This window comes from Cajanus cajan, chromosome 5 (assembly GCF_000230855.2).
Source record: "Cajanus cajan strain Asha chromosome 5, NIPB_CcT2T_4, whole genome shotgun sequence".
NCBI classification, from domain to species: Eukaryota; Viridiplantae; Streptophyta; class Magnoliopsida; order Fabales; family Fabaceae; genus Cajanus; species Cajanus cajan.
This window is the reverse complement of record NC_138521.1, coordinates 13,252,053-13,270,828: the sequence shown is the minus strand read 5'-3', so window position 1 is coordinate 13,270,828 and position 18,776 is coordinate 13,252,053. Positions and strand designations below refer to the sequence as shown.

The 18,776-nt window shown below is 37.5% G+C and overlaps 2 protein-coding genes across 2 annotated transcripts; both read left to right on the top strand.

Annotated features, from left to right (window-relative positions):
• Window positions 1–5,763: 5,763 nt before the first annotated feature.
• On the top strand, window positions 5,764–6,981 carry LOC145957850 (uncharacterized). The gene has a single exon (XM_083074265.1). It carries the CDS (start codon window positions 5,764–5,766, stop codon window positions 6,979–6,981), a length of 1,218 nt encoding a protein of 405 aa, XP_082930391.1.
• Window positions 6,982–9,879: 2,898 nt separating this feature from the next.
• On the top strand, window positions 9,880–10,191 carry LOC145957849 (uncharacterized). The gene has a single exon (XM_083074264.1). The coding sequence runs from the start codon at window positions 9,880–9,882 to the stop codon at window positions 10,189–10,191; it is 312 nt and encodes a 103-aa protein (XP_082930390.1).
• The last annotated feature ends 8,585 nt before the right edge of the window (window positions 10,192–18,776 follow it).

Sequence of the window (18,776 nt, the reverse complement as noted above, 5' to 3'; positions counted from 1 at the left end):
TGACTTAACAATGCATACATGCATTTCACCATGAAATAAAGGTCCAAATAATTTTTCACTCATATCATCTTAGTTCAATGAGGCAAAATAAACAAAAGAGAAAAAAAAGAAGAAAAAAATTTGTCTAAGTTGACTATTTTCTTTTAGAAAAGATGTCAAATATCAAATTCATGCAATGTCTTAAGTGAAAAAGTAAAAAGAACAAAAAGGAAAAAAATTAGAAATAACACAAAGACACCTTTATCATTTAAATTTAATTCTTTGTTATTTTTTCTTACTTTCAAAACGTGATACAACAAAATTAAGCATAGAGATTTTATAGAAAGAATGAATAATTTTTTTTATATAATAGTTGTCCTCTCTATCTAATTTTTTTTCTTCTGAAGCTTCAACCTTCTTTATATAGGTGCTTCAATAAGATGATTGTTACAAAACCTTGATCTTTTCTCACAAAGTTGCTTCATTTTTCTTACTTATAGAGAAATGTGTCTGGTGCATTAATTGTGAGCATTAAATACATTTCATCAAATTGTCACTTTTTTTTATCAAGGAAGATACTTATCACCTTTAAGGTATAAAACAAAATGTATTGTTGCATGTGTTAGTTGAAAATGACTTTATTTGAGACTTCACATACTTCAAAGAATTTGTTTGTCTTTTCTCTAAAAATAACGTCTTCATTCCTTTTTAAATTACAAGTACTAAAAAAGCTTTTATTCCTTCGATTTATTAAGGAATAACGTAGACAAAAATGATTTGTTTATTTGACATCATAAATGATATATATTAAATGCATTTGTGTTAGACATGTTGATCAAGCTCAAGATGAAAATATGGTCTTTTTTAGTTTTGATGATTACAAATAAGTCTTTTGAATAAAAAGAGTGCAACTTGTATCTTGTTTTTTGTTTTGAGCCTCTTGAAAGAAAAAAGTGTAAATTGTAGCTTGTTTGTGTATTTAGAGCTTTGTTGCTTGTGTTCTTTGTGTTTGGTAAGTAAATTAGCCTTATATCTATATCTATAAGATGATTGATGATGAAAATAAGTTTCTATATTGATTTATAAAGAGAAATAGTGTGAAAAATTTAGATATTAAGTTTTCACTTAAAATAATCAGTTATTTGAAGTAATAACCGATTATTTCCTCTATTTTTCATTAACTTGAGAATTTGTTACAGTAATAATCAATTATTTAACAAAATAATTATTCCAGAAATTAGTTTTTGAAATAATCAATTATTGCTAAAAATAATTTATTAAACTATTCTCAATAGATATCCGAATTTACTAAGAACAAAATAATCGATTATCCATGTAAATAATTGATTATTTATGTAAAAAAAAAAACTTATATATATATATATATATATATATATATATGTATGTATTATTTTTGTACACTTAAAATAAAAATAAAAAAACTTGAATCTTTGTGATATCTTTTTCGAAAACACTCTATGGAAAATGTTTTTCTTTATAAAAAGAGGTTTAGTAACCTTTGTGATAACCTTAAGAAAGATTTTAAGATTTTAATTGATCATCATATTCATGGAGTGATAGGATAAGTTATTTTGGTTAATTCACCTACTCTGATTTGTTCTATATATCAGGTGAATTGGTTCCTTAGCTTCTTTGATTTGTGTTCTTAAGTAGGTTTCTTAAGAAAGAAAAATAATGTAATGGGGTGCTACAAGTAAATATTTCTTGGGGTGCAAGAAATTGTTTCAGTGTAGTAATGTATTGCATGTGCTATTGTGATTGTAAAACTTTTGATATTATAGATTAGCGTAAAATCTCAATCGGGTTGATTGGAGACTACATGTAGGTCATAAGTGGCTAATGTTGCTGAACTAATATAAATTGGTTGTGCATTTTTCTCTATCCCTTTGCTTGTATTTGCATTCTTGCAATTCTGATTTTATGCTTGATGTTATGTGGTATGAATCATGAAAATTGCATATAGAACAAAGTGAATTTGAATTTGCATACAAAAGTTTTAGATCAATATACTTCTTTGGAAAGCTTTAGAAAAGTTTTTCAAAACCAAGAAAGCTGAGTAAGAAATTTTTAAACAACCAATTCACCATCCCCTCTTGGTTAAGCCATCTTTTCTAACAAGACAAACCAAATGATTCGCTTGAGAGACTGCACATCATCATAACCAATTATCTATTTAAGTTTTTCTTACTATGTGATCTGAAAAATATTTCTTTGACAAAACTATCTAAGTTTGTTAGTATTAAGTTCTAAGGGATCAAAGATCGTCTTTTAATATAACAATCTCCCCCCTTCTTATGGTGAGAAACACGGTTTTGAAAGGAGTGTTTTCAATCACATCAAATTTAGTCGATTTCGATTCTAAGATGAATTATCAACATTCAAGATATATCAAAACATATGCTAGTAATTCCTAATGAAGTAACATGTCAAGCATTTCTATTTTCTTTTATTAGAGAAAATATAATCACTGAAAGCGAAAAAAAGTTCATGACATGTTCAAATAGACTATATATCATTTTAGTAAAGTTAATCAGAGTAAAAATAATGTGTGTGTAAAGAGGGAGCATATATTTTTCTTTAGAGGAAAAAGATTGTCAGAACAGAAAATTCAAGTGTTTTGTATACTCCACTTAAGATGGAGAAAAAAAAATTAAAATTGAAAAACTTGATATTACTCTCCCTTTTGGCACCAGCAAAGGCCAAGACCAAGGAAAATTGAGCAAAGTCATTAGTCAAGAGAATTCATCGTCAAAGCTAACTTTCAAGTGGAGTTTGTTAAGAAACTTCTTATACTTGTGATTAGAGTGATTTTGTTGAGACATAGACTATTAAAGTGAAGAGACTGATATGGTGACCATAGTCTTCATTTTTGAGATAGTCTTTGGGGCCTCAAGGACTTCTATAAATGAAGATGACACCATTTATGCTTCTTGTTTAGGCAAAAGAGGTGCAACAAAACTAAAGACAAGGGTAGTATATGTGTACATAAAATAAATATGTATAGGTAAATTAACAAAAAATGAATGTAAAAGTGGGATGAATAAATGTAATGGCAATGTGGTTTGTAGAGAACATTGTGAGAAGAAGGCTTGGTTGATGGAGGGATAGGAGATTACAGAACATCGCAACCCATGGTGAATATAGGATAATCTTTGTTTACTTAAAATGATCATGCCTAATATCATATCCTTGATCTAATCTTAGTCGTAACCCAGATACCTAATATCCTTGATGTATCTAGCTGGTCGTTCCTTCCCTTTGCAAACAGAATATTGCACAACCTTGAGTCTTGACTTAACTTGAAAGAATTGAGTCCATGGTTGAATCTGTCGTATTCTTCTTGATGCACCAATCATGGTATGAAGGTTTTGTGAGGTACCTTCAAAGCTAAGCTCAATGGTTTGACAAATGCCTTCATGATCAAATCAGAGTTACTTGATTAGCTTCATGGTTTAGTCGTTTAAACGATGCAGACAATACAAATCAAGGGGCTTAATCTCTAGCACTTCTCTAGCACAAGGATAAAATGAAATTTGGCGAACTTCTCTATGATAGAGATGTAAGTACTCCTCCATGTTGAAGTAAGGAAATCTCTAGGAAGCATCGTTACAAGGATGAAGTTTAGACTATCTTGCTCATATATGAGATCTTTTATCAACTGCTCTAAATTTTAATAAGAAAAGCTCATTATATCAATGACCTCACTAGATGGAACAGTCCAAGCATAGTCATCTGGATGTCTTGAGTTTGGCTTCACCAGTGATGTAGTCACATTCAATGGTTCAACCACAATTACACTAGAGTCAACAAAAGGTGGTGCAATGTCATTGGCCATTCCAACATATGTTCCAACAGTCTAAATTTCAATTTACGAGAATTCTCCAATATATGCACATTTAATAGATTGTTCCACAAATGAAACATCAATTTCAACAAACGGTGATGATGATGTTAGTGGAACATCTTAGAATTGAGAGGGTGTTGAAGGCTCTTTAGCTACATCTTCAACAACAACAAATGCTCTAATCTATGTTGAGTGTAGAGTCAATGGGAGAGGAAAGTCAGGATACATGGCTACAAAAGTCGTCCTAGTGAGACTATGTTGAGCTTCCTTTGCTATTCTAGGGTGTTGCATGTCATACATCACCTTAGAGAATGCCTTGGATACAAAAACAATTTTGTATCATTCCATTGGAAAATCTCTCAGTGTTTGTTCCAACTCCACTAAACGTTGCTTTTCAGCAACTTCAACAGCGAAAGCTTGAAGTGCTTCTAGAAATAGTTGATAAGTGCTATGATTTCATTAAGTTTATGACCTAGTTTGAAGCACTTATATCAATTTTCCTTGCTTTAGACTTTGTTTTTAACTCAAAACATATCTAAATTGTTAGGTGATCACATTTTGTTTTTGAATCATGTTTTTAGGTAACTTACAAGTATGTGGTTGTTGTTTTGTAGTTTAGGAGAAAGCTAGGAAAGAAGGAAGGAAGTCAAGCACAAAGTGGTGAATTTGAAGTTGAAGGAATTTTGGTTTAAGTCCCCAAGCTAAGCCCCAGATACACGCTTAGCCTCAGCATGGCAGAGAATCCCTGGAACATAATTTTGATCCCCACGCTGAGCGTGGAACTGAGGCTGAGCGTGAGAGTCCTAGAACCTCATTTCACTCCAGACCTATCCTCAAGCTTAGCGTGGCTTCTCACGCTTAGCATGGATTGTGCTGACATGTCATTATTCACATAAGACAAAAGCTTTTATGACCTAAAAGTGGGATTTTCGAGGAGAGAAGCAAGGAGGATCATTCTTGGAGTGTGTGTGGTGGCTGGAGAGCTCTGGAACCTTCAAGATCAAGCTTCTTCCTTTCTTCATCATTTGTAGAGTTCTACATGTCTATGTGTAGCTAAACTCACCCTTGTTGGGGTTTGATGTAACTAAACCCATTCTCATGTGTAAACTCTAAGCTATCAATCTAAGTTGTTATTCAGTTTTATTGCTCTTTTTCTGTGCATAATGTTTGTTATGGCTTGATCACCCTTAACTTGAACTTAAGGTTTTTAAGAGATTGAGAAATGATTTTAAACCTTTGACTTGAAATAGAGCAACTAATGGTGCTTATTGCTAGAGATAGAGTAAATGCCATTGGTCTTTCTTAAGCTCTTGTTTTTAAAGCTGGGTTCTTGGTTAAACTATGCAAGAGATTGATAGTTTAAGTTAGCAACTTAGATGCCAACTTGTAAGAGATTAGGGTTGGTTACTTTTGAGAGTGATTGATAAATTCTGAATAATAACTATTGTGAACTTAGTGATAAGCATGAGAGGAAGGTTTAGTGAAGTCAAACCCCAACAATATATTAATATTGCATTAGAATCAAGTTTTTCACTCTAAGTGTTTACCAAAATACCAAAAAGAATTGTTATTGCTTGTTTACATTATTTACTGTAGCAAATCAAACTCTTATAGCTTTTTGGTAGCTTAGTTAGTATAACAAGTGAAATTGCAAAGTGTTGCGCAAGTCCCTTAGGAGACGATACTCATACTTTTATTGAACTACTTATAGGATTTGGTACACTTGTCAAACGAGATAACAAGTTTCTGGCACCGTTGCCGGGGACTTGCGTCTCAATACTTAGGCAAAGTCACTTGGATTACTAATCTAGGCTTTGATTCATTTATTCATTTACATTTTGCAATTACTATATTCCTTTTCTTTTAATTCATTGTATCTGTGTTGCTGACTGTTTGTTGTAGCTTTGTGATTCTGGTTTATGCGAGGTACTGTTCTTGCTAGTGATTTAGCTTACGACCCGGAAATTGAGAAAATAGCTAGGAGGAACAAGGGAGCAGTAAGGAAGAAAATGTTACTAGCCAAGCAAGCACAACATAGAGAGGCTACTTCGTCCTCTCTCAGTCCTTCTTTATCTGAAATCTTAGAGGAAGTTGAAATGGCAGAGGAAAGACCAAGAATTACTCTTGGTGATCATGCAGCTGCTACTGGTACTACTCATTTCTCTAGCATTGCCACTCCTGCAATTGCTGCCACTAATTTTGAGATGAAGCCAGCACTGTTGAATCTGATTCAGAACAATCAATTTGCGGGTCTTGATCATGAGGATCCATATCTGCATCTTCATACTATTATTGAGCTTTGTGGCACAGTGAAGATACATCAAGTTCCTGAAGAGGTGATTCGAATGAAGCTATTTCCTTTCTCACTACTTGGGAAAGCTAATATGTGGCTCAATGCTCTACCACATCAAAGCTTAACCAGGTGGTCTGATATAGAGACAAAGTTCTTGGCAAGATTCTTCCCTCTTGCTAAGATAAATCAAGCAAAGAGTGAAATTGTCACATTCTCTCAGAAGCAAGATGAACTTCTTTCCGAGGCTTGGGAGAGATATAAATCCTTGTTGAGGAGATGTCCAAGTCATGGATTTGATGACCTTACTCAGGTTAATATTTTTCTGGGTGAATTGCAGCCACGGGTGAAAATTCTATTGGATGCCTTAGCTGGAGGTAGTATGCATTTTAAAACACCAGAGGAGGCTATAGAGTTGATTGATGCTATGGCAGCAAATGATTATGATTTGCCAGCTGAAAGGGAGTCAAGACAGAAAAGAGGAATTTTAGAGTTGGGATCTCAAGATGCTTTATTAGCTCAAAATAAGCTCTTGTGCCAGCACATTGAAGCTCTTACTAAGCAAGTTGCTCGAATTCCACAACTACAATCCACTCAACATCAAGTTCTAAGTTGTGATCTTTGTGGGTTGAATCATCCTCAGGGGCATTGCATTGATACTTTCCCATCTCACGGAGAAGAGGTGAATTACATGGGGAATCAAGCTCGACAAGGAGGAAATTATGGGGGTAATTATGGGAAGAATTGGCAATCACACCCTAGCACAGGGTGGAACCAGAATGATATTGCTCAATCTAGTAGACCTCCTATGCAAAGGCCCAACTTGTATATAGACAGTCTAAATTAGAAGAAACAGTGAACCAGTTCATGCAGGTCTCAATCTCTAACTACAAGAATACTGAAGCATCTATAAAGAATTTGGAGATTCAAATGGGGCAGCTGGCCAAACAATTGGCTGAAAATTCTGGTGGAAATTTTTCAGCCAATACTCATACCAATCCAAAGGAGAATTGTAGTGCAATTACAACAAGAGGTGGTAAGAGAGTGGGTGTGTTGGAGGATGAGGAAGATCAACAAGAAAATGAGGTAGAAATGAGAGAGGGAGATGGAGAAAATAATGAAAAAAATACAAAAATAGAAAATGCAAAAGAGAATGTCATAGAGGGAGAAGAGTTGGCTGAGCCAACTAGCAAGAGAATTGAAGATGAAATCCAAGGTGTCTAGTACCAAGGATATGCCATATCCCCCAGCCCCAAGTAAGAAGGATAAAAGAGAAGCAATTTGCACGCTTCATGGAGCTTTTTAAGAAGCTTCAAATCAACATTCCATTCTCAAAGGCATTGGAGAAGATGCCCACTTATGCAAAATTCATGAAAGACCTCTTGACAAAGAAGAGAAAGTTCATTGAGCAGGAGATTATTGAGTTGGAAGCGGGATGCAGTGCCATAATTCAAAAGAACTTACCTCCCAAGTTCAAGGACCCTGGAAGTTTTACAATTCCAATCACTATTAGGGACCTATCAGTGGGAAGAGCACTGCTAGACTTGGGTGCAAGCATTAACCTCATGCCTTTGTCTATGTTAGATAGAGTTGGCCAGGTGGTAGTAAAACCGACCCGCATGACTTTGCAACTAGTTGACCGGTCTATCAATTATCCCTATGGTGTGATTGAAAACATGCTCGTTAAAGTTGACAAATTCATATTTCTAGCTGATCTTGTGGTTATGAATATGAAAGAAGACTCTGCTATTCCTATTATCTTGGGGAGGCCATTTATGAAGACTGCACGAGCAATCATTGATGTAGAGAATGGTGAATTTCAATTGAGGGTCCATGATGAGGTGATCACTTTTAATGTATTTGAAACTATGACCCATCCGAATGATAAAGGTGCTTGTTTCCGAATGGATGTGCTGGACGAGGTAGTGCTTAAGGCTACACAACAGCTAAAAAAGTCATCTTCTCTTGAATGTGTGTTGACTGATACTATGGATGAACTCGATGAGGAGGATGTGATTGAAATGTCTGAATGCTTGAAGCACCTAAATACTTTCAAGGAGATTTCACCTAGTGATGCCAACCATGAGGAGTTAAAAGGTGATAGCACACTAGTGAGCACTAAGCCAGAGTTGAAGATACTTCCAATTCACCTCAAATATGTCTTTTTGGAGCCAAATGGTGAAAAACCAATCATCATTAGTAACTCCCTGTCTCAATTGGAAGAAGAAAAATTGATTAAAGTCTTGCAGGTGCATAAGGAAGCTATAGGGTGGTCCATTTCTGACCTTAAATGCATCAGTCAATCTTACTGCATGCATAAAATAAACATGGAGAGTGATTACAAGCCAATAGCTCAACCTCAAAGAAGACTAAATCCCATTATGAAGGAGGAGGTGAGAAAAGAGGTTCTAAAGCTCTTGGAAGCTGGGATGATATATCCAATTTCTAACAGTGAGTGGGTGAGCCCCGTGCAAGTCGTGCCAAAGAAGGGAGGAATGACTGTGATCACCAATGAGAAGAATGAGTTGATCCCAACAAGAACAGTAACAAGTTGGAGAATGTGCATAGACTACCGAAAGTTAAATCAAGCCACTAGGAAAGACCACTTTCCCCTTCCTTTTAAGGATCAGATGTTGGAGCGACTGGCCGGTCAAGCGTACTACTATTTCTTAGATGGGTACTCGGGGTACAACCAAATTGCGGTTAATCCTGAGGATCAAGAAAAAACTTCCTTCACATGCCCATTCGGGGTGTTCGCTTACAGAAGAATGCCCTTTGGTCTTTGCAATGCACCAGCTACCTTCCAGAGATGCATGCTGGCAATTTTTGCTCATTTGGTGGAGAAATGTATTGAAGTCTTCATGGATGACTTCTCTGTTTTTGGGTCTTCATATGATGTGTGCCTGGAGAATCTTGAGCTAGTTTTGAAGAGGTGCATTGATACCAACTTAGTTCTGAATTCGGAGAAATGCCACTTTATGGTTCAAGAAGGTATTGTTCTTGGCCATAAAATTTCAGCTAGAGGAATAGAAGTGGACAAGGCCAAGGTTGATGTGATTGAGAAATTGCCTCCCCCAATGAATGTTAAGGGTGTTCGTAGCTTCCTTGGGCACGCCGGTTTTTATAGGAGGTTCATCAAGGACTTTTATAAGATCGCCAAACCTTTGTGCACCTTATTGAACAAGGACCAACCCTTTCTCTTTGATGAAGAGTGCATGAAAGCATTTTTGACCTTGAAGAACAAACTCACCACAGCCCCTGTGATTGTTGCTCCGGATTGGAGTGATGACTTTGAGTTATGTGTGATGCCAGTGACTATGCTGTTGGAGCTGTCTTGGGTCAGCGGAGGAATAAGGTGTTTCACTCTATTTATTATGCTAGGAAAGTGTTGAAAGGAGCACAGTTGAACTATGCAACCACAGAGAAAGAGCTGCTAGCCATTGTGTATGCCTTGGAGAAATTTCGAGCTTATCTTATTGGATCCAAGGTCATCGTTTACACCGACCACGCAGCCATTAAATACCTGCTCACCAAAGTTGAATCAAAACCTCAACTAATCCGTTGGGTCTTGCTACTGCAAGAATTCAACTTGAAGATAAAGGATAAGAAAGGTTCTGAGAATTTAGTGGCTGATCACCTCTCAAGATTAGTCAATGAAGAAGTTACTTGCAAGGAGGGTGAAATCAAGGATGAGTTTCCGGATGAAGCTTTGTTGTTAGTGCAAGAACGTCCATGGTTTGCTGACATGGCGAACTTTAAAGCAACTGGTATCATTCTGGAAGACTATACTTGGCAGCAAAAGAAAAAATTTTTCCGTGATGCCAATTACTATGTTTGGAATGACCCTTATCTCTTCAAGGTAGGGGCTGATAATCTGCTAAGGCAGTGTGTAGCTCAAGATGAAGCCCAGAACATATTGTGGCATTGCCATAATTCCCCCTATGGAGGTCATTTCAATGGTGAACGAACTGCAGCCAAAGTCCTACAATCGGGGTTCTTTTGGCCAACATTGTTTAAGGATGCTTATGATCATGCAAAGAGTTGTGATAGATGTTAGAGAATTGGAAATATTTCCAAACGCCATGAGCTACCATTGCAAAACATGCTTGAAGTACAGGTCTTTGATTGTTGGGGGATCGATTTCATGGGGCCCTTACCTTCCTCTTACTCAAATGAGTACATATTAGTGGCTGTGGACTATGTTTCCAAATGGGTCGAGGCTGTGGCTGCACAAAAGAATGATTCTAAGACAGTGATCAAGTTTCTCAAGAAAAACATCTTCTCTAGGTTTGGCGTTCCAAGAGTTTTGGTCAGTGATGGGGGAACTCATTTTTGCAACGCTCAATTAAAGAAGGTGTTGGAACACTATGATGTGCGACACAAGGTGGCTTCTCCTTATCACCTGCAAACAAATGGGCAAGCAGAGGTCTCAAACCGAGAAATCAAGCGTATCCTTGAAAAGACAGTGAATGTAAGCAGGATAGATTGGGCTCTCAAGTTGGATGATGCACTTTGGGCCTATCGCACTGCCTATAAGACACCTCTTGGACTATCACCATTTCAGATGGTTTATGGTAAAGCATGTCACTTGCCGGTTGAGATGGAACATAAGGCATACTGGGCTATCCGATTCTTGAATTTTGATCCAACCCAATCAGTTGAGAAGAGACAGTTACAGTTGAATGAATTGGAAGAATTGCGCCTTAATGCTTACGAGTCAGCTAAGCACTACAAGGAAAGGACAAAGCTGTATCATGACTGGAAGATTCTAAAGCGAGAGTTTCATCCGGAACAACTTATGCTCCTTTACAACTCTTGGTTGAGACTCTTTCCAAGGAAGCTAAAATCAAAGTGGTTAGGGCCATTCAGAGTTAAGCAAGTTAAGCCTCATGGAGTAATACAAGTGGAGGATGTTTCCTCCAAGGAGAGCTGGGTGGTAAATGGCCAAAGACTTAAACTCTACTTGGGCGCTGAAATTGAGCGAGCTTATTCCACCGTTGCATTGGAGGACCCCTGAAGCTTTGGTTTGTCAAGCTAGTGACAGAAAACGAGCGCTTTATGGGAGGCAACCCATCATTCTTAATCCAAAAACCAGTTAGCATGCCTTTAAATTCAGTTATTTTGTGTTAGTGTGTTCTAGGTGTAGGTGCATGGTTAATCATTGTGTTTGCTTCTTAGTCGAGAAAGCATTGTGTTTGTGAGGGCTTGAGGAACTTCATGTTTAGCTATGCTTGAAAATTTTGAAAATTTGCAGAAAAATTGAACTCCACGCTCAGCATGAAGTTCCAAGCTAAGCTATATCAGTGCAGAGGTAGAAGAATAGCTCTCTGGAGGTGCCACGCTAAGCCTCAGTCCCACGCTGAGCCTCAAAACTTAAACTTGAAAACTGGGAGTTCTCTCTGGAACTCCCACGCTCAGCCCTAGTCCCACGCTTAGCCTGGGAGTTCCTTTTTCATTAAATGTTGTTACTCTCTCTCCAGACGCCTATTTCTTTCCCTCTACCACTACTCAACCTCTCACAAACACTCTCAAAACCCTAGGTTACTTTCTTTGCTTCCTTGGTCGTGTTTCTCTTGGTGTGGGTAGGCTCCATTTTCTCTCCTCTTGTTCAAAGGCGCGAAGGTAAGTTCATCTCCCCTAACCTTGTGTGGTTTCCTCCCTTGTATGTTTCTTGGTTCCCATTCCTATTTTTCCCTAATCATCTAATCCCCAACCCATTTTTCGTGCAAACCCTTGTATCCATGGTGTTCTTGAGTTTATTTTCATGGTTGTTGTTCATTGATGAGATTTGCACATTTGGGGTGGCATATTTTTGAGTGGGTCTTCTTAAAACCCTTGGAAACATTGCTTTTGTGAATACCCAGTAAAAGATCTACGTTTTTGTGTGTTTTTGCTTGGGAAATATGCGTTCTTGGGCCAAAAAGGGGAGCCACGTACTGCAACAATGACGCTGAGCGTGGGCCTGACGCTCAGCGTGGCTATGACAACCTCATCTCATTTTTTTGCACTTCTCACGCTGGGCGTGATAATGGCGCTGAGCGCCCCTTTTGGCAGCCACATTTGGCCTCTATTTGTCATACTTTTGTGTTTTAATGGGTGAATTTTAGGAGCCTTCTTTGTTCACACTTTAAATTGAGTTGGTTGTCATGTTCACTTTGCTTCATTGTGGTTCATTGGTTGGCTTTAACCCTTAATTTCATTGTCCTTGCACTTTCATGTTGCCCAATTTTTCAGGATGGCTCCACCAAAGACACACCCGGAGAAAAGAATTAAAACTACTGCAAGGCAACCATTTCGTGGCCCTTCATTTGACTCTCACACCTTCCGTGACAAGGAACATCAAGAATTTTATCCCAAGTTGGAAGAAAGAAGTCTCTGGATGGAAAAGATGGTCAAACTCAAGCCAACCGAATATCCAGAATTCCAAGCAGAAATACAAAGAAGGAAGTGGGAAAAGCTAGCCTCGTACATGGCTTCTGCTAACATTTCTGTTGAGCGAGAATTTTATTGCAATGCTTGGGTCCTTAGCAAGGAGTTCCCTGAGTACACTAGCTATGTTCGGGGTATCACGATCAGGACTCGCCCCAAATTTTCATCCACCTTCAGCTGCAGCTTATTCTGCTCATGTAGCTTGGCCAGGGGGCCCTGCTCAACAACAGGGGGAAGGTGATGCAGCTGATGATGATGAGGAGTCTGAGGAGGAATCTGAGGAGGAGGATGACGATGAAGAAGAAGAAGAGTCGGATGAGGCTGAAGAGGATGAGGAGAAAGACTAAGCTGTTTCACTTTGGAAAACTGTATTTTGTTATTTTATTCTGTTATTTTGCTCTGTTATTTTGTCTTGATTATCCTGTTGTGTACTATTTTATTAACCTTTTACCTTTTGTTGCGTACATATTTCAATGCCTCTGACTATTTAGTTTTAATGCGTTTTGAAAACTGGAAACTCAAAAATCAGGTGAGCATGTATCCCTTAGTGAACAAAGGTATTTTGAGACACAAGATCAAATATGTTTCTGGTTGCACTCTAGGGATGATTAGTGATAGTGTATGATAGTTACTTTTGTGGTTAATGACTGTGGCATGATACTTTTGAAAAGTTTTGAGCACCTTTATTAGCCCATGTGAGTTTTGGCCCCTCTTGTTGTTAGAGTGTTACCATTTGATTTCATGCGGTTGATTTTGCTTGAGTCTCTTTTGAGTTTGCATAGCATATGTTGTTTAGAGATGATCAAGGCAATTTTTCTTGTAAATTTGAGCCACTTGACCAAAAAACCAACCTAACAAAAAAAAAGTGAATCCATTGCACCCTACTTTGAGCCAAACAGTGAATTTATTGAGAACCTTGAAGTCCTTAAGAAAAACAAAATTCTCCCACACCTTAGGAATAAGAGAGCAGTCAAATTGATCATAAGGGGAGAAAAGTCTTAAGTTTGGGGTATTTTGGGGTGATCATTGTTGCTGAGCATATGGATAATTGTTGCATGTTATGGTTGTACCACTGTGGCCATTAGTCAATTGTTATTCAAAATCAAAAAGAATTTCAAAAATAAAAAAAAAATCAAAAGAAAAAGCAAAAGAAAAAAAATCAAAAATCAAAAAGGTGATCAAAATATGTGAATAAGTGTGTTGTATGAACTATATGCTTTAGCTGAAGGTAGTATCTTGGGACTTCTGGGAATAGAGAAAGGAAGAGGAATTATACATGGTGATCATTAAGACTTGCTCTTTTACTCCTGTGGTGTCTTTTGTTAACCCAGAAAAACCAATTTCTTTTGTTAGCCCAGCCACATTACAACCCATGAAAGACCTTGTGATCTATGCATGATTATGTGACTGTTTGAATTTGATTGAGATGAAAAGCAAAGTTGATTTGTGTGATTCAATTGTGTAAATTTGAGAGATTCCCACCTAAATACACTTGTGTGATGAGAGAAACACTGATCTTGGTGAGGAAGCGGTTGTTCACTAATTTTCATTAGTATCATTGCCATGCTTGTTAATCCCTTTGGGAACTGTTGCAATGCACTTCTGATATCAAATTGTGTGGGCACCACATTAATTGGCTGATCAAGTGTAAACATTTTCTGGTGTTCAACTTTTGGAAGACATGTATGGCTGTTTTGTGTGATTACCAATTTTCAAATCGTGTTCAATTAGGAGATTAGGTTGTGTGTTAACTTAGTTGCTTTATTTTTCTTTGCTTGAGGACAAGCAAGATCTTAAGTTTGGGGTATTGATAAGTGCTATGATTTCATTAAGTTTATGACCTAGTTTGAAGCACTTATATCAATTTTCCTTGCTTTAGACTTTGTTTTTAACTCAAAACATATCTAAATTGTTAGTTGATCACATTTTGTTTTTGAATCATGTTTTTAGGTAACTTACAAGTATGTGGTTGTTGTTTTGTAGTTTAGGAGAAAGCTAGGAAAGAAAGAAGGAAGTCAAGCACAAAGTGGTGAATTTGAAGTTGAAGGAATTTTTGTTAAGTCCCCAGGCTAAGCCCCAGATCCACGCTTAGCCTCAGCATGGCAGAGAATCCCTGGAACAGAATTTTGATCCCCACGCTGAGCGTGGAACTAAGGCTGAGCGTGGGAGTCCCAGAACCTCATTTCACTCCAGACCTATCCTCAACCTTAGCGTGGCTTCTCACGCTTAGCGTGGATTGTGCTGACATGTCATTATTCACATAAGACAAAAGCTTTTATGACCTAAAAGTGGGATTTTCATGGAGAGAAGCAAGGAGGATCATTCTTGGAGTGTGTGTGGCGGCTGGAGAGCTCTGGAACCTTCAAGATCAAGCTTCTTCCTTTCTTTATCATTTGTAGAGTTCTACATGTCTATGTGTAGCTAAACTCACCCTTGTTGGGGTTTGATGTAACTAAACCCATTCTCATGTGTAAACTCTAAGCTATCAATCTAAGTTGTTATTCAGTTTTATTGCTATTTTTCTGTGCATAATGCTTGTTATGACTTGATCACCCTTAACTTGAACTTAAGGTTTTTAAGAGATTGAGAAATGATTTTAAACCTTTGACTTGAAATAGAGCAGCTAATGGTGCTTATTGCTAGAGATAGAGTAAATGTCATCGGTCTTTCTTAAGCTCTTGTTTTTAAAGCTGGTTTCTTGGTTAAACTATGCAAGAGATTGATAGTTTAAGTTAGCAACTTAGATGCCAACTTGTAAGAGATTAGGGTTGGTTACTTTTGAGAGTGATTGATAAATTCTGAATAATAACTATTGTGAACTTAGTGATAAGCATGAGAGGAAGGTTTAGTGAAGTCAAACCCCAACAATATATTAATATTGCATTAGAATCAAGTTTTTCACTCTAAGTGTTTACCAAAATACCAAAAAGAATTGTTATTGCTTGTTTACATTATTTACTGCAGCAAATCAAACTCTTATAGCTTTTTGGTAGCTTAGTTAGTATAACAAGTGAAATTGCAAAGTGTTGCGCAAGTCCCTTGGGAGACGATACTCATATTTTCATTGAACTACTTATACGATTTGGTACACTTGCCAAACGAGATAACAAGTTTCTAGCGCCATGGATGGTGGAGTTTCATGAGAAGGAGTGACTTTTTTTTTCCTGTGTTGGTGGTGATGTAGGTGTTTGGGTTTATGTTTGGATTGAGGTTGATTGACCATTGTGGAGTTATTTTAAAAATTAATTACGTAAATGGAGTTGTTTTGAAACTATTTACACCTTTGACGCTATTTACTGTAGAGTCGTAATGATCCATAGCAACTTTAGTGCCACATATCAATTTTTTTAAGAAGCCATGATAGCCATGAAACAAAGGTTCCTAAAGCCAATAGCGACCCAACTAAAGTCGCTTCCAGTTGTAGCGACACATAGCGACTTTTTTTTTCATGAAGTCACTATAGCCTATAGTGCCTAAAAAAATTAAAATATTACATATTAGAATTTTTTTTATATTTAAAAGTGTAGCTATGGGTCATAGTGATACCATTTAATTATTTTTTGTAAACAAATTAACTTATTTAATTTTTTAACATATAACATTTTTAAAAAAAATTATTTTTTGATATATTTTTTAAGACTAACATTTTCTTAAAAAATAAAGTAATAAAGAAATTCAATTTTTTAATTTAAATTTTAATATATAATATATAATTAATATATATACATATGAGGAGGGCTCAAACGATACCGACGTAACTTTTACTAAGTATTACACCATCAATAACCTTATATTAAATGTAAATTTTATAAATTCAACTGTTAGATTGAAAGTTATTTACTCTTAGATCATATATACAAAATTGTATATTAACCCTGTAGACCCCTAAAATTGTCCGGGTAGGAAATAAAGCTTGAAGACTCTTGAAGACTGAAGGAAAGTCAGCCAGAAGGACTCATGGAAGGCCCTAGGAGGATTCTCTGTAGGTCTAGAGGTCTTATAATAGCTCAAAATAAGGAAGTGGAGGGAATGAAGCCCAATACGGCCTCCCAAAAGTTCAGTACGGCCGTATTGAACATTTTGAACTACAATACGGCCGCACTGAACTCAATACGGCCGTATTGAAGTTTCTGAACTTCAATACGACCGCACTGAACTCAATACGGCTGTATTGAGGTTTCTTGAACTTCAATACGGCCGTACTGAATTCAATACGGCCGTATTGTAGTTCAAAAACTCAATACGGGCCGTATTGACTCCAGGGCCCGTATTGTGCCTGTTCCCTATAAATAAGACGTCATTTGGACGTCATTCCACACTTTTACACTGAGTTTTAACCCTCTTCTTGAGTATTCTGGGTTTTTTTTGAGCAGTGCTCTGCCTAGAAATCACTCGGAGAGTTGATCCGACAAAGTTCTCGAGTTCTGAGCTTTTTGCTTGAGTCTCGAACTGAGTCGAAGGGAAATCCTCCGGATTTCTATAGTTAAAATTTTCTAGGAGGGAGCGAGCGGGCTTGTAGAGCGAGGGAACGCCAAAAAGCTTCCCAGTTTTACTTGAATATAAAAGCACGCTTCAAAGGTTTCTTCTTAAGACCTTCCTTTTACTGCTTTCTGTGTGTATATTTAACTGTCATCATGTAGATAGTTAAGTTATAATTGTTTAGAATAAATAGGGGTAATTTAGTAATTTCGCACTATTATTTTTAGAAATAATCTGTCATAGGGAACCCGAAAGGGGCGCTGTGGGGTGCTAACACCTTCCCCACGCGTAACCGACTCCCTTACCCGACTCTGGTTGTCATGGCCGAAGTCGATTTTTGAATCGATTGCCTTAAACTTCTTTTTCCAATGTTTTGAGTAAAACATTGGTGGCGACTCCATGAACCCTTCCTTTTTATGAAAACCGCTAATCCATGGAGGGTCCCGCTTGGGATTAACATGGATTGGTGAGCCTTTTAATAAAATTGCTCGTTTGACAAGGTCTCAGTTTGAGAATAAGTCATTCTAGCAATCCATATTTTTAAACAAATAAAAGAGTCCAACCATCCTTCGCGAATGCCGAAAGCCCGTTTCGGGCCGGTGGCGACAGATGGCGACTCCGCTGGGGAAGCCTCGAGAGTCAGTCCCATTTAGTGATGGATTATTTCTAAAATAATAGTTTAAAATTACTTTATTACCCCTCACTTGTATGATAAAATGTTTTATCTATGTGGCTTTTAATAACTGTTGTATGTTTAAATTCTCGCAATTGTTTGAAATAAAAACTGCACACAAACCTTTGCACACAACAGTTCCCTCTATACCCGGGGGCATGAGTGGAAAGCCATAGGGAGTGGATGTTAGTACGGCCGGTTGTCGAATGGGTCTATAGGTGCCCGTAGACCGTTGTCGGAAAGCATCACTCAAGGTGATAACCATGAACTCGAGTCCGACAGTGCGTTGGAACTTTCCATCGACTTACGACAAGAGGAATTGGGTCCCTATAATGGGGGCACCTTGGGGGCCTCAGACCGGTGAGAACAGTTAGATCCACCTTGAATATGCACTTTTCTGCAGGATACCCCTACCTCGTGATTCGCTCGTGACTGTTCGTGGATGAGTGAATTGTTTGTGTATAGGTTTATGTGATATTGTTTGTGCATTAGTAATAAACCTCGTGATAAGGTCTAAAGAATTATCCCCATGCATGAAAATACCATGACATGAGAAAAAAGACCATGTGTATCATTACCAATAAAATATCATGTATCCTCATAAACCATGCATTTTAGGTTCACCAATACCTCTTGACATGAGTAAAAGAGACCCATAATTATCGAGATTCTCCGTTGAGGAGAGATCATAAGTCAAGGAGGGTGGTAACATTCCGTTTTAAAAAGGCAGCGCCTTAAAAATGGAGGGTTATCAAGCTCATGTCAAGAGCGTATTCATCCCATAAATAAACTAATTAAACATTCATTTTAGAAAGTGGCTGGTCATCTCTCTGTCCTCACACGCGCGCAGAAAATCAAGAAGATGGAAGCGCTGGAGGACCAAAATAAGAAGCTCACAACCGAGCTTTCACAGCTTAAAGAGCAGATGGCGCAAATGATGGAACTCATGCGTCAACATAACTTCCATGGATCAAGCCACAGTGACCATGGGTCCCATCATGAGGAAGAGGAGGTGCATGAAGAAGAACCTCCGCACGCCATACCTATTGGGGCTGGAATTA

Excerpts from the sequence above, each read along its gene's own strand:
- LOC145957849 (XM_083074264.1), top strand. The coding sequence starts at position 9,880 with ATGGCGAACTTTAAAGCAACTGGTATCATTCTGGAAGACTATACTTGG.
- LOC145957850 (XM_083074265.1), top strand. The coding sequence starts at position 5,764 with ATGCGAGGTACTGTTCTTGCTAGTGATTTAGCTTACGACCCGGAAATT.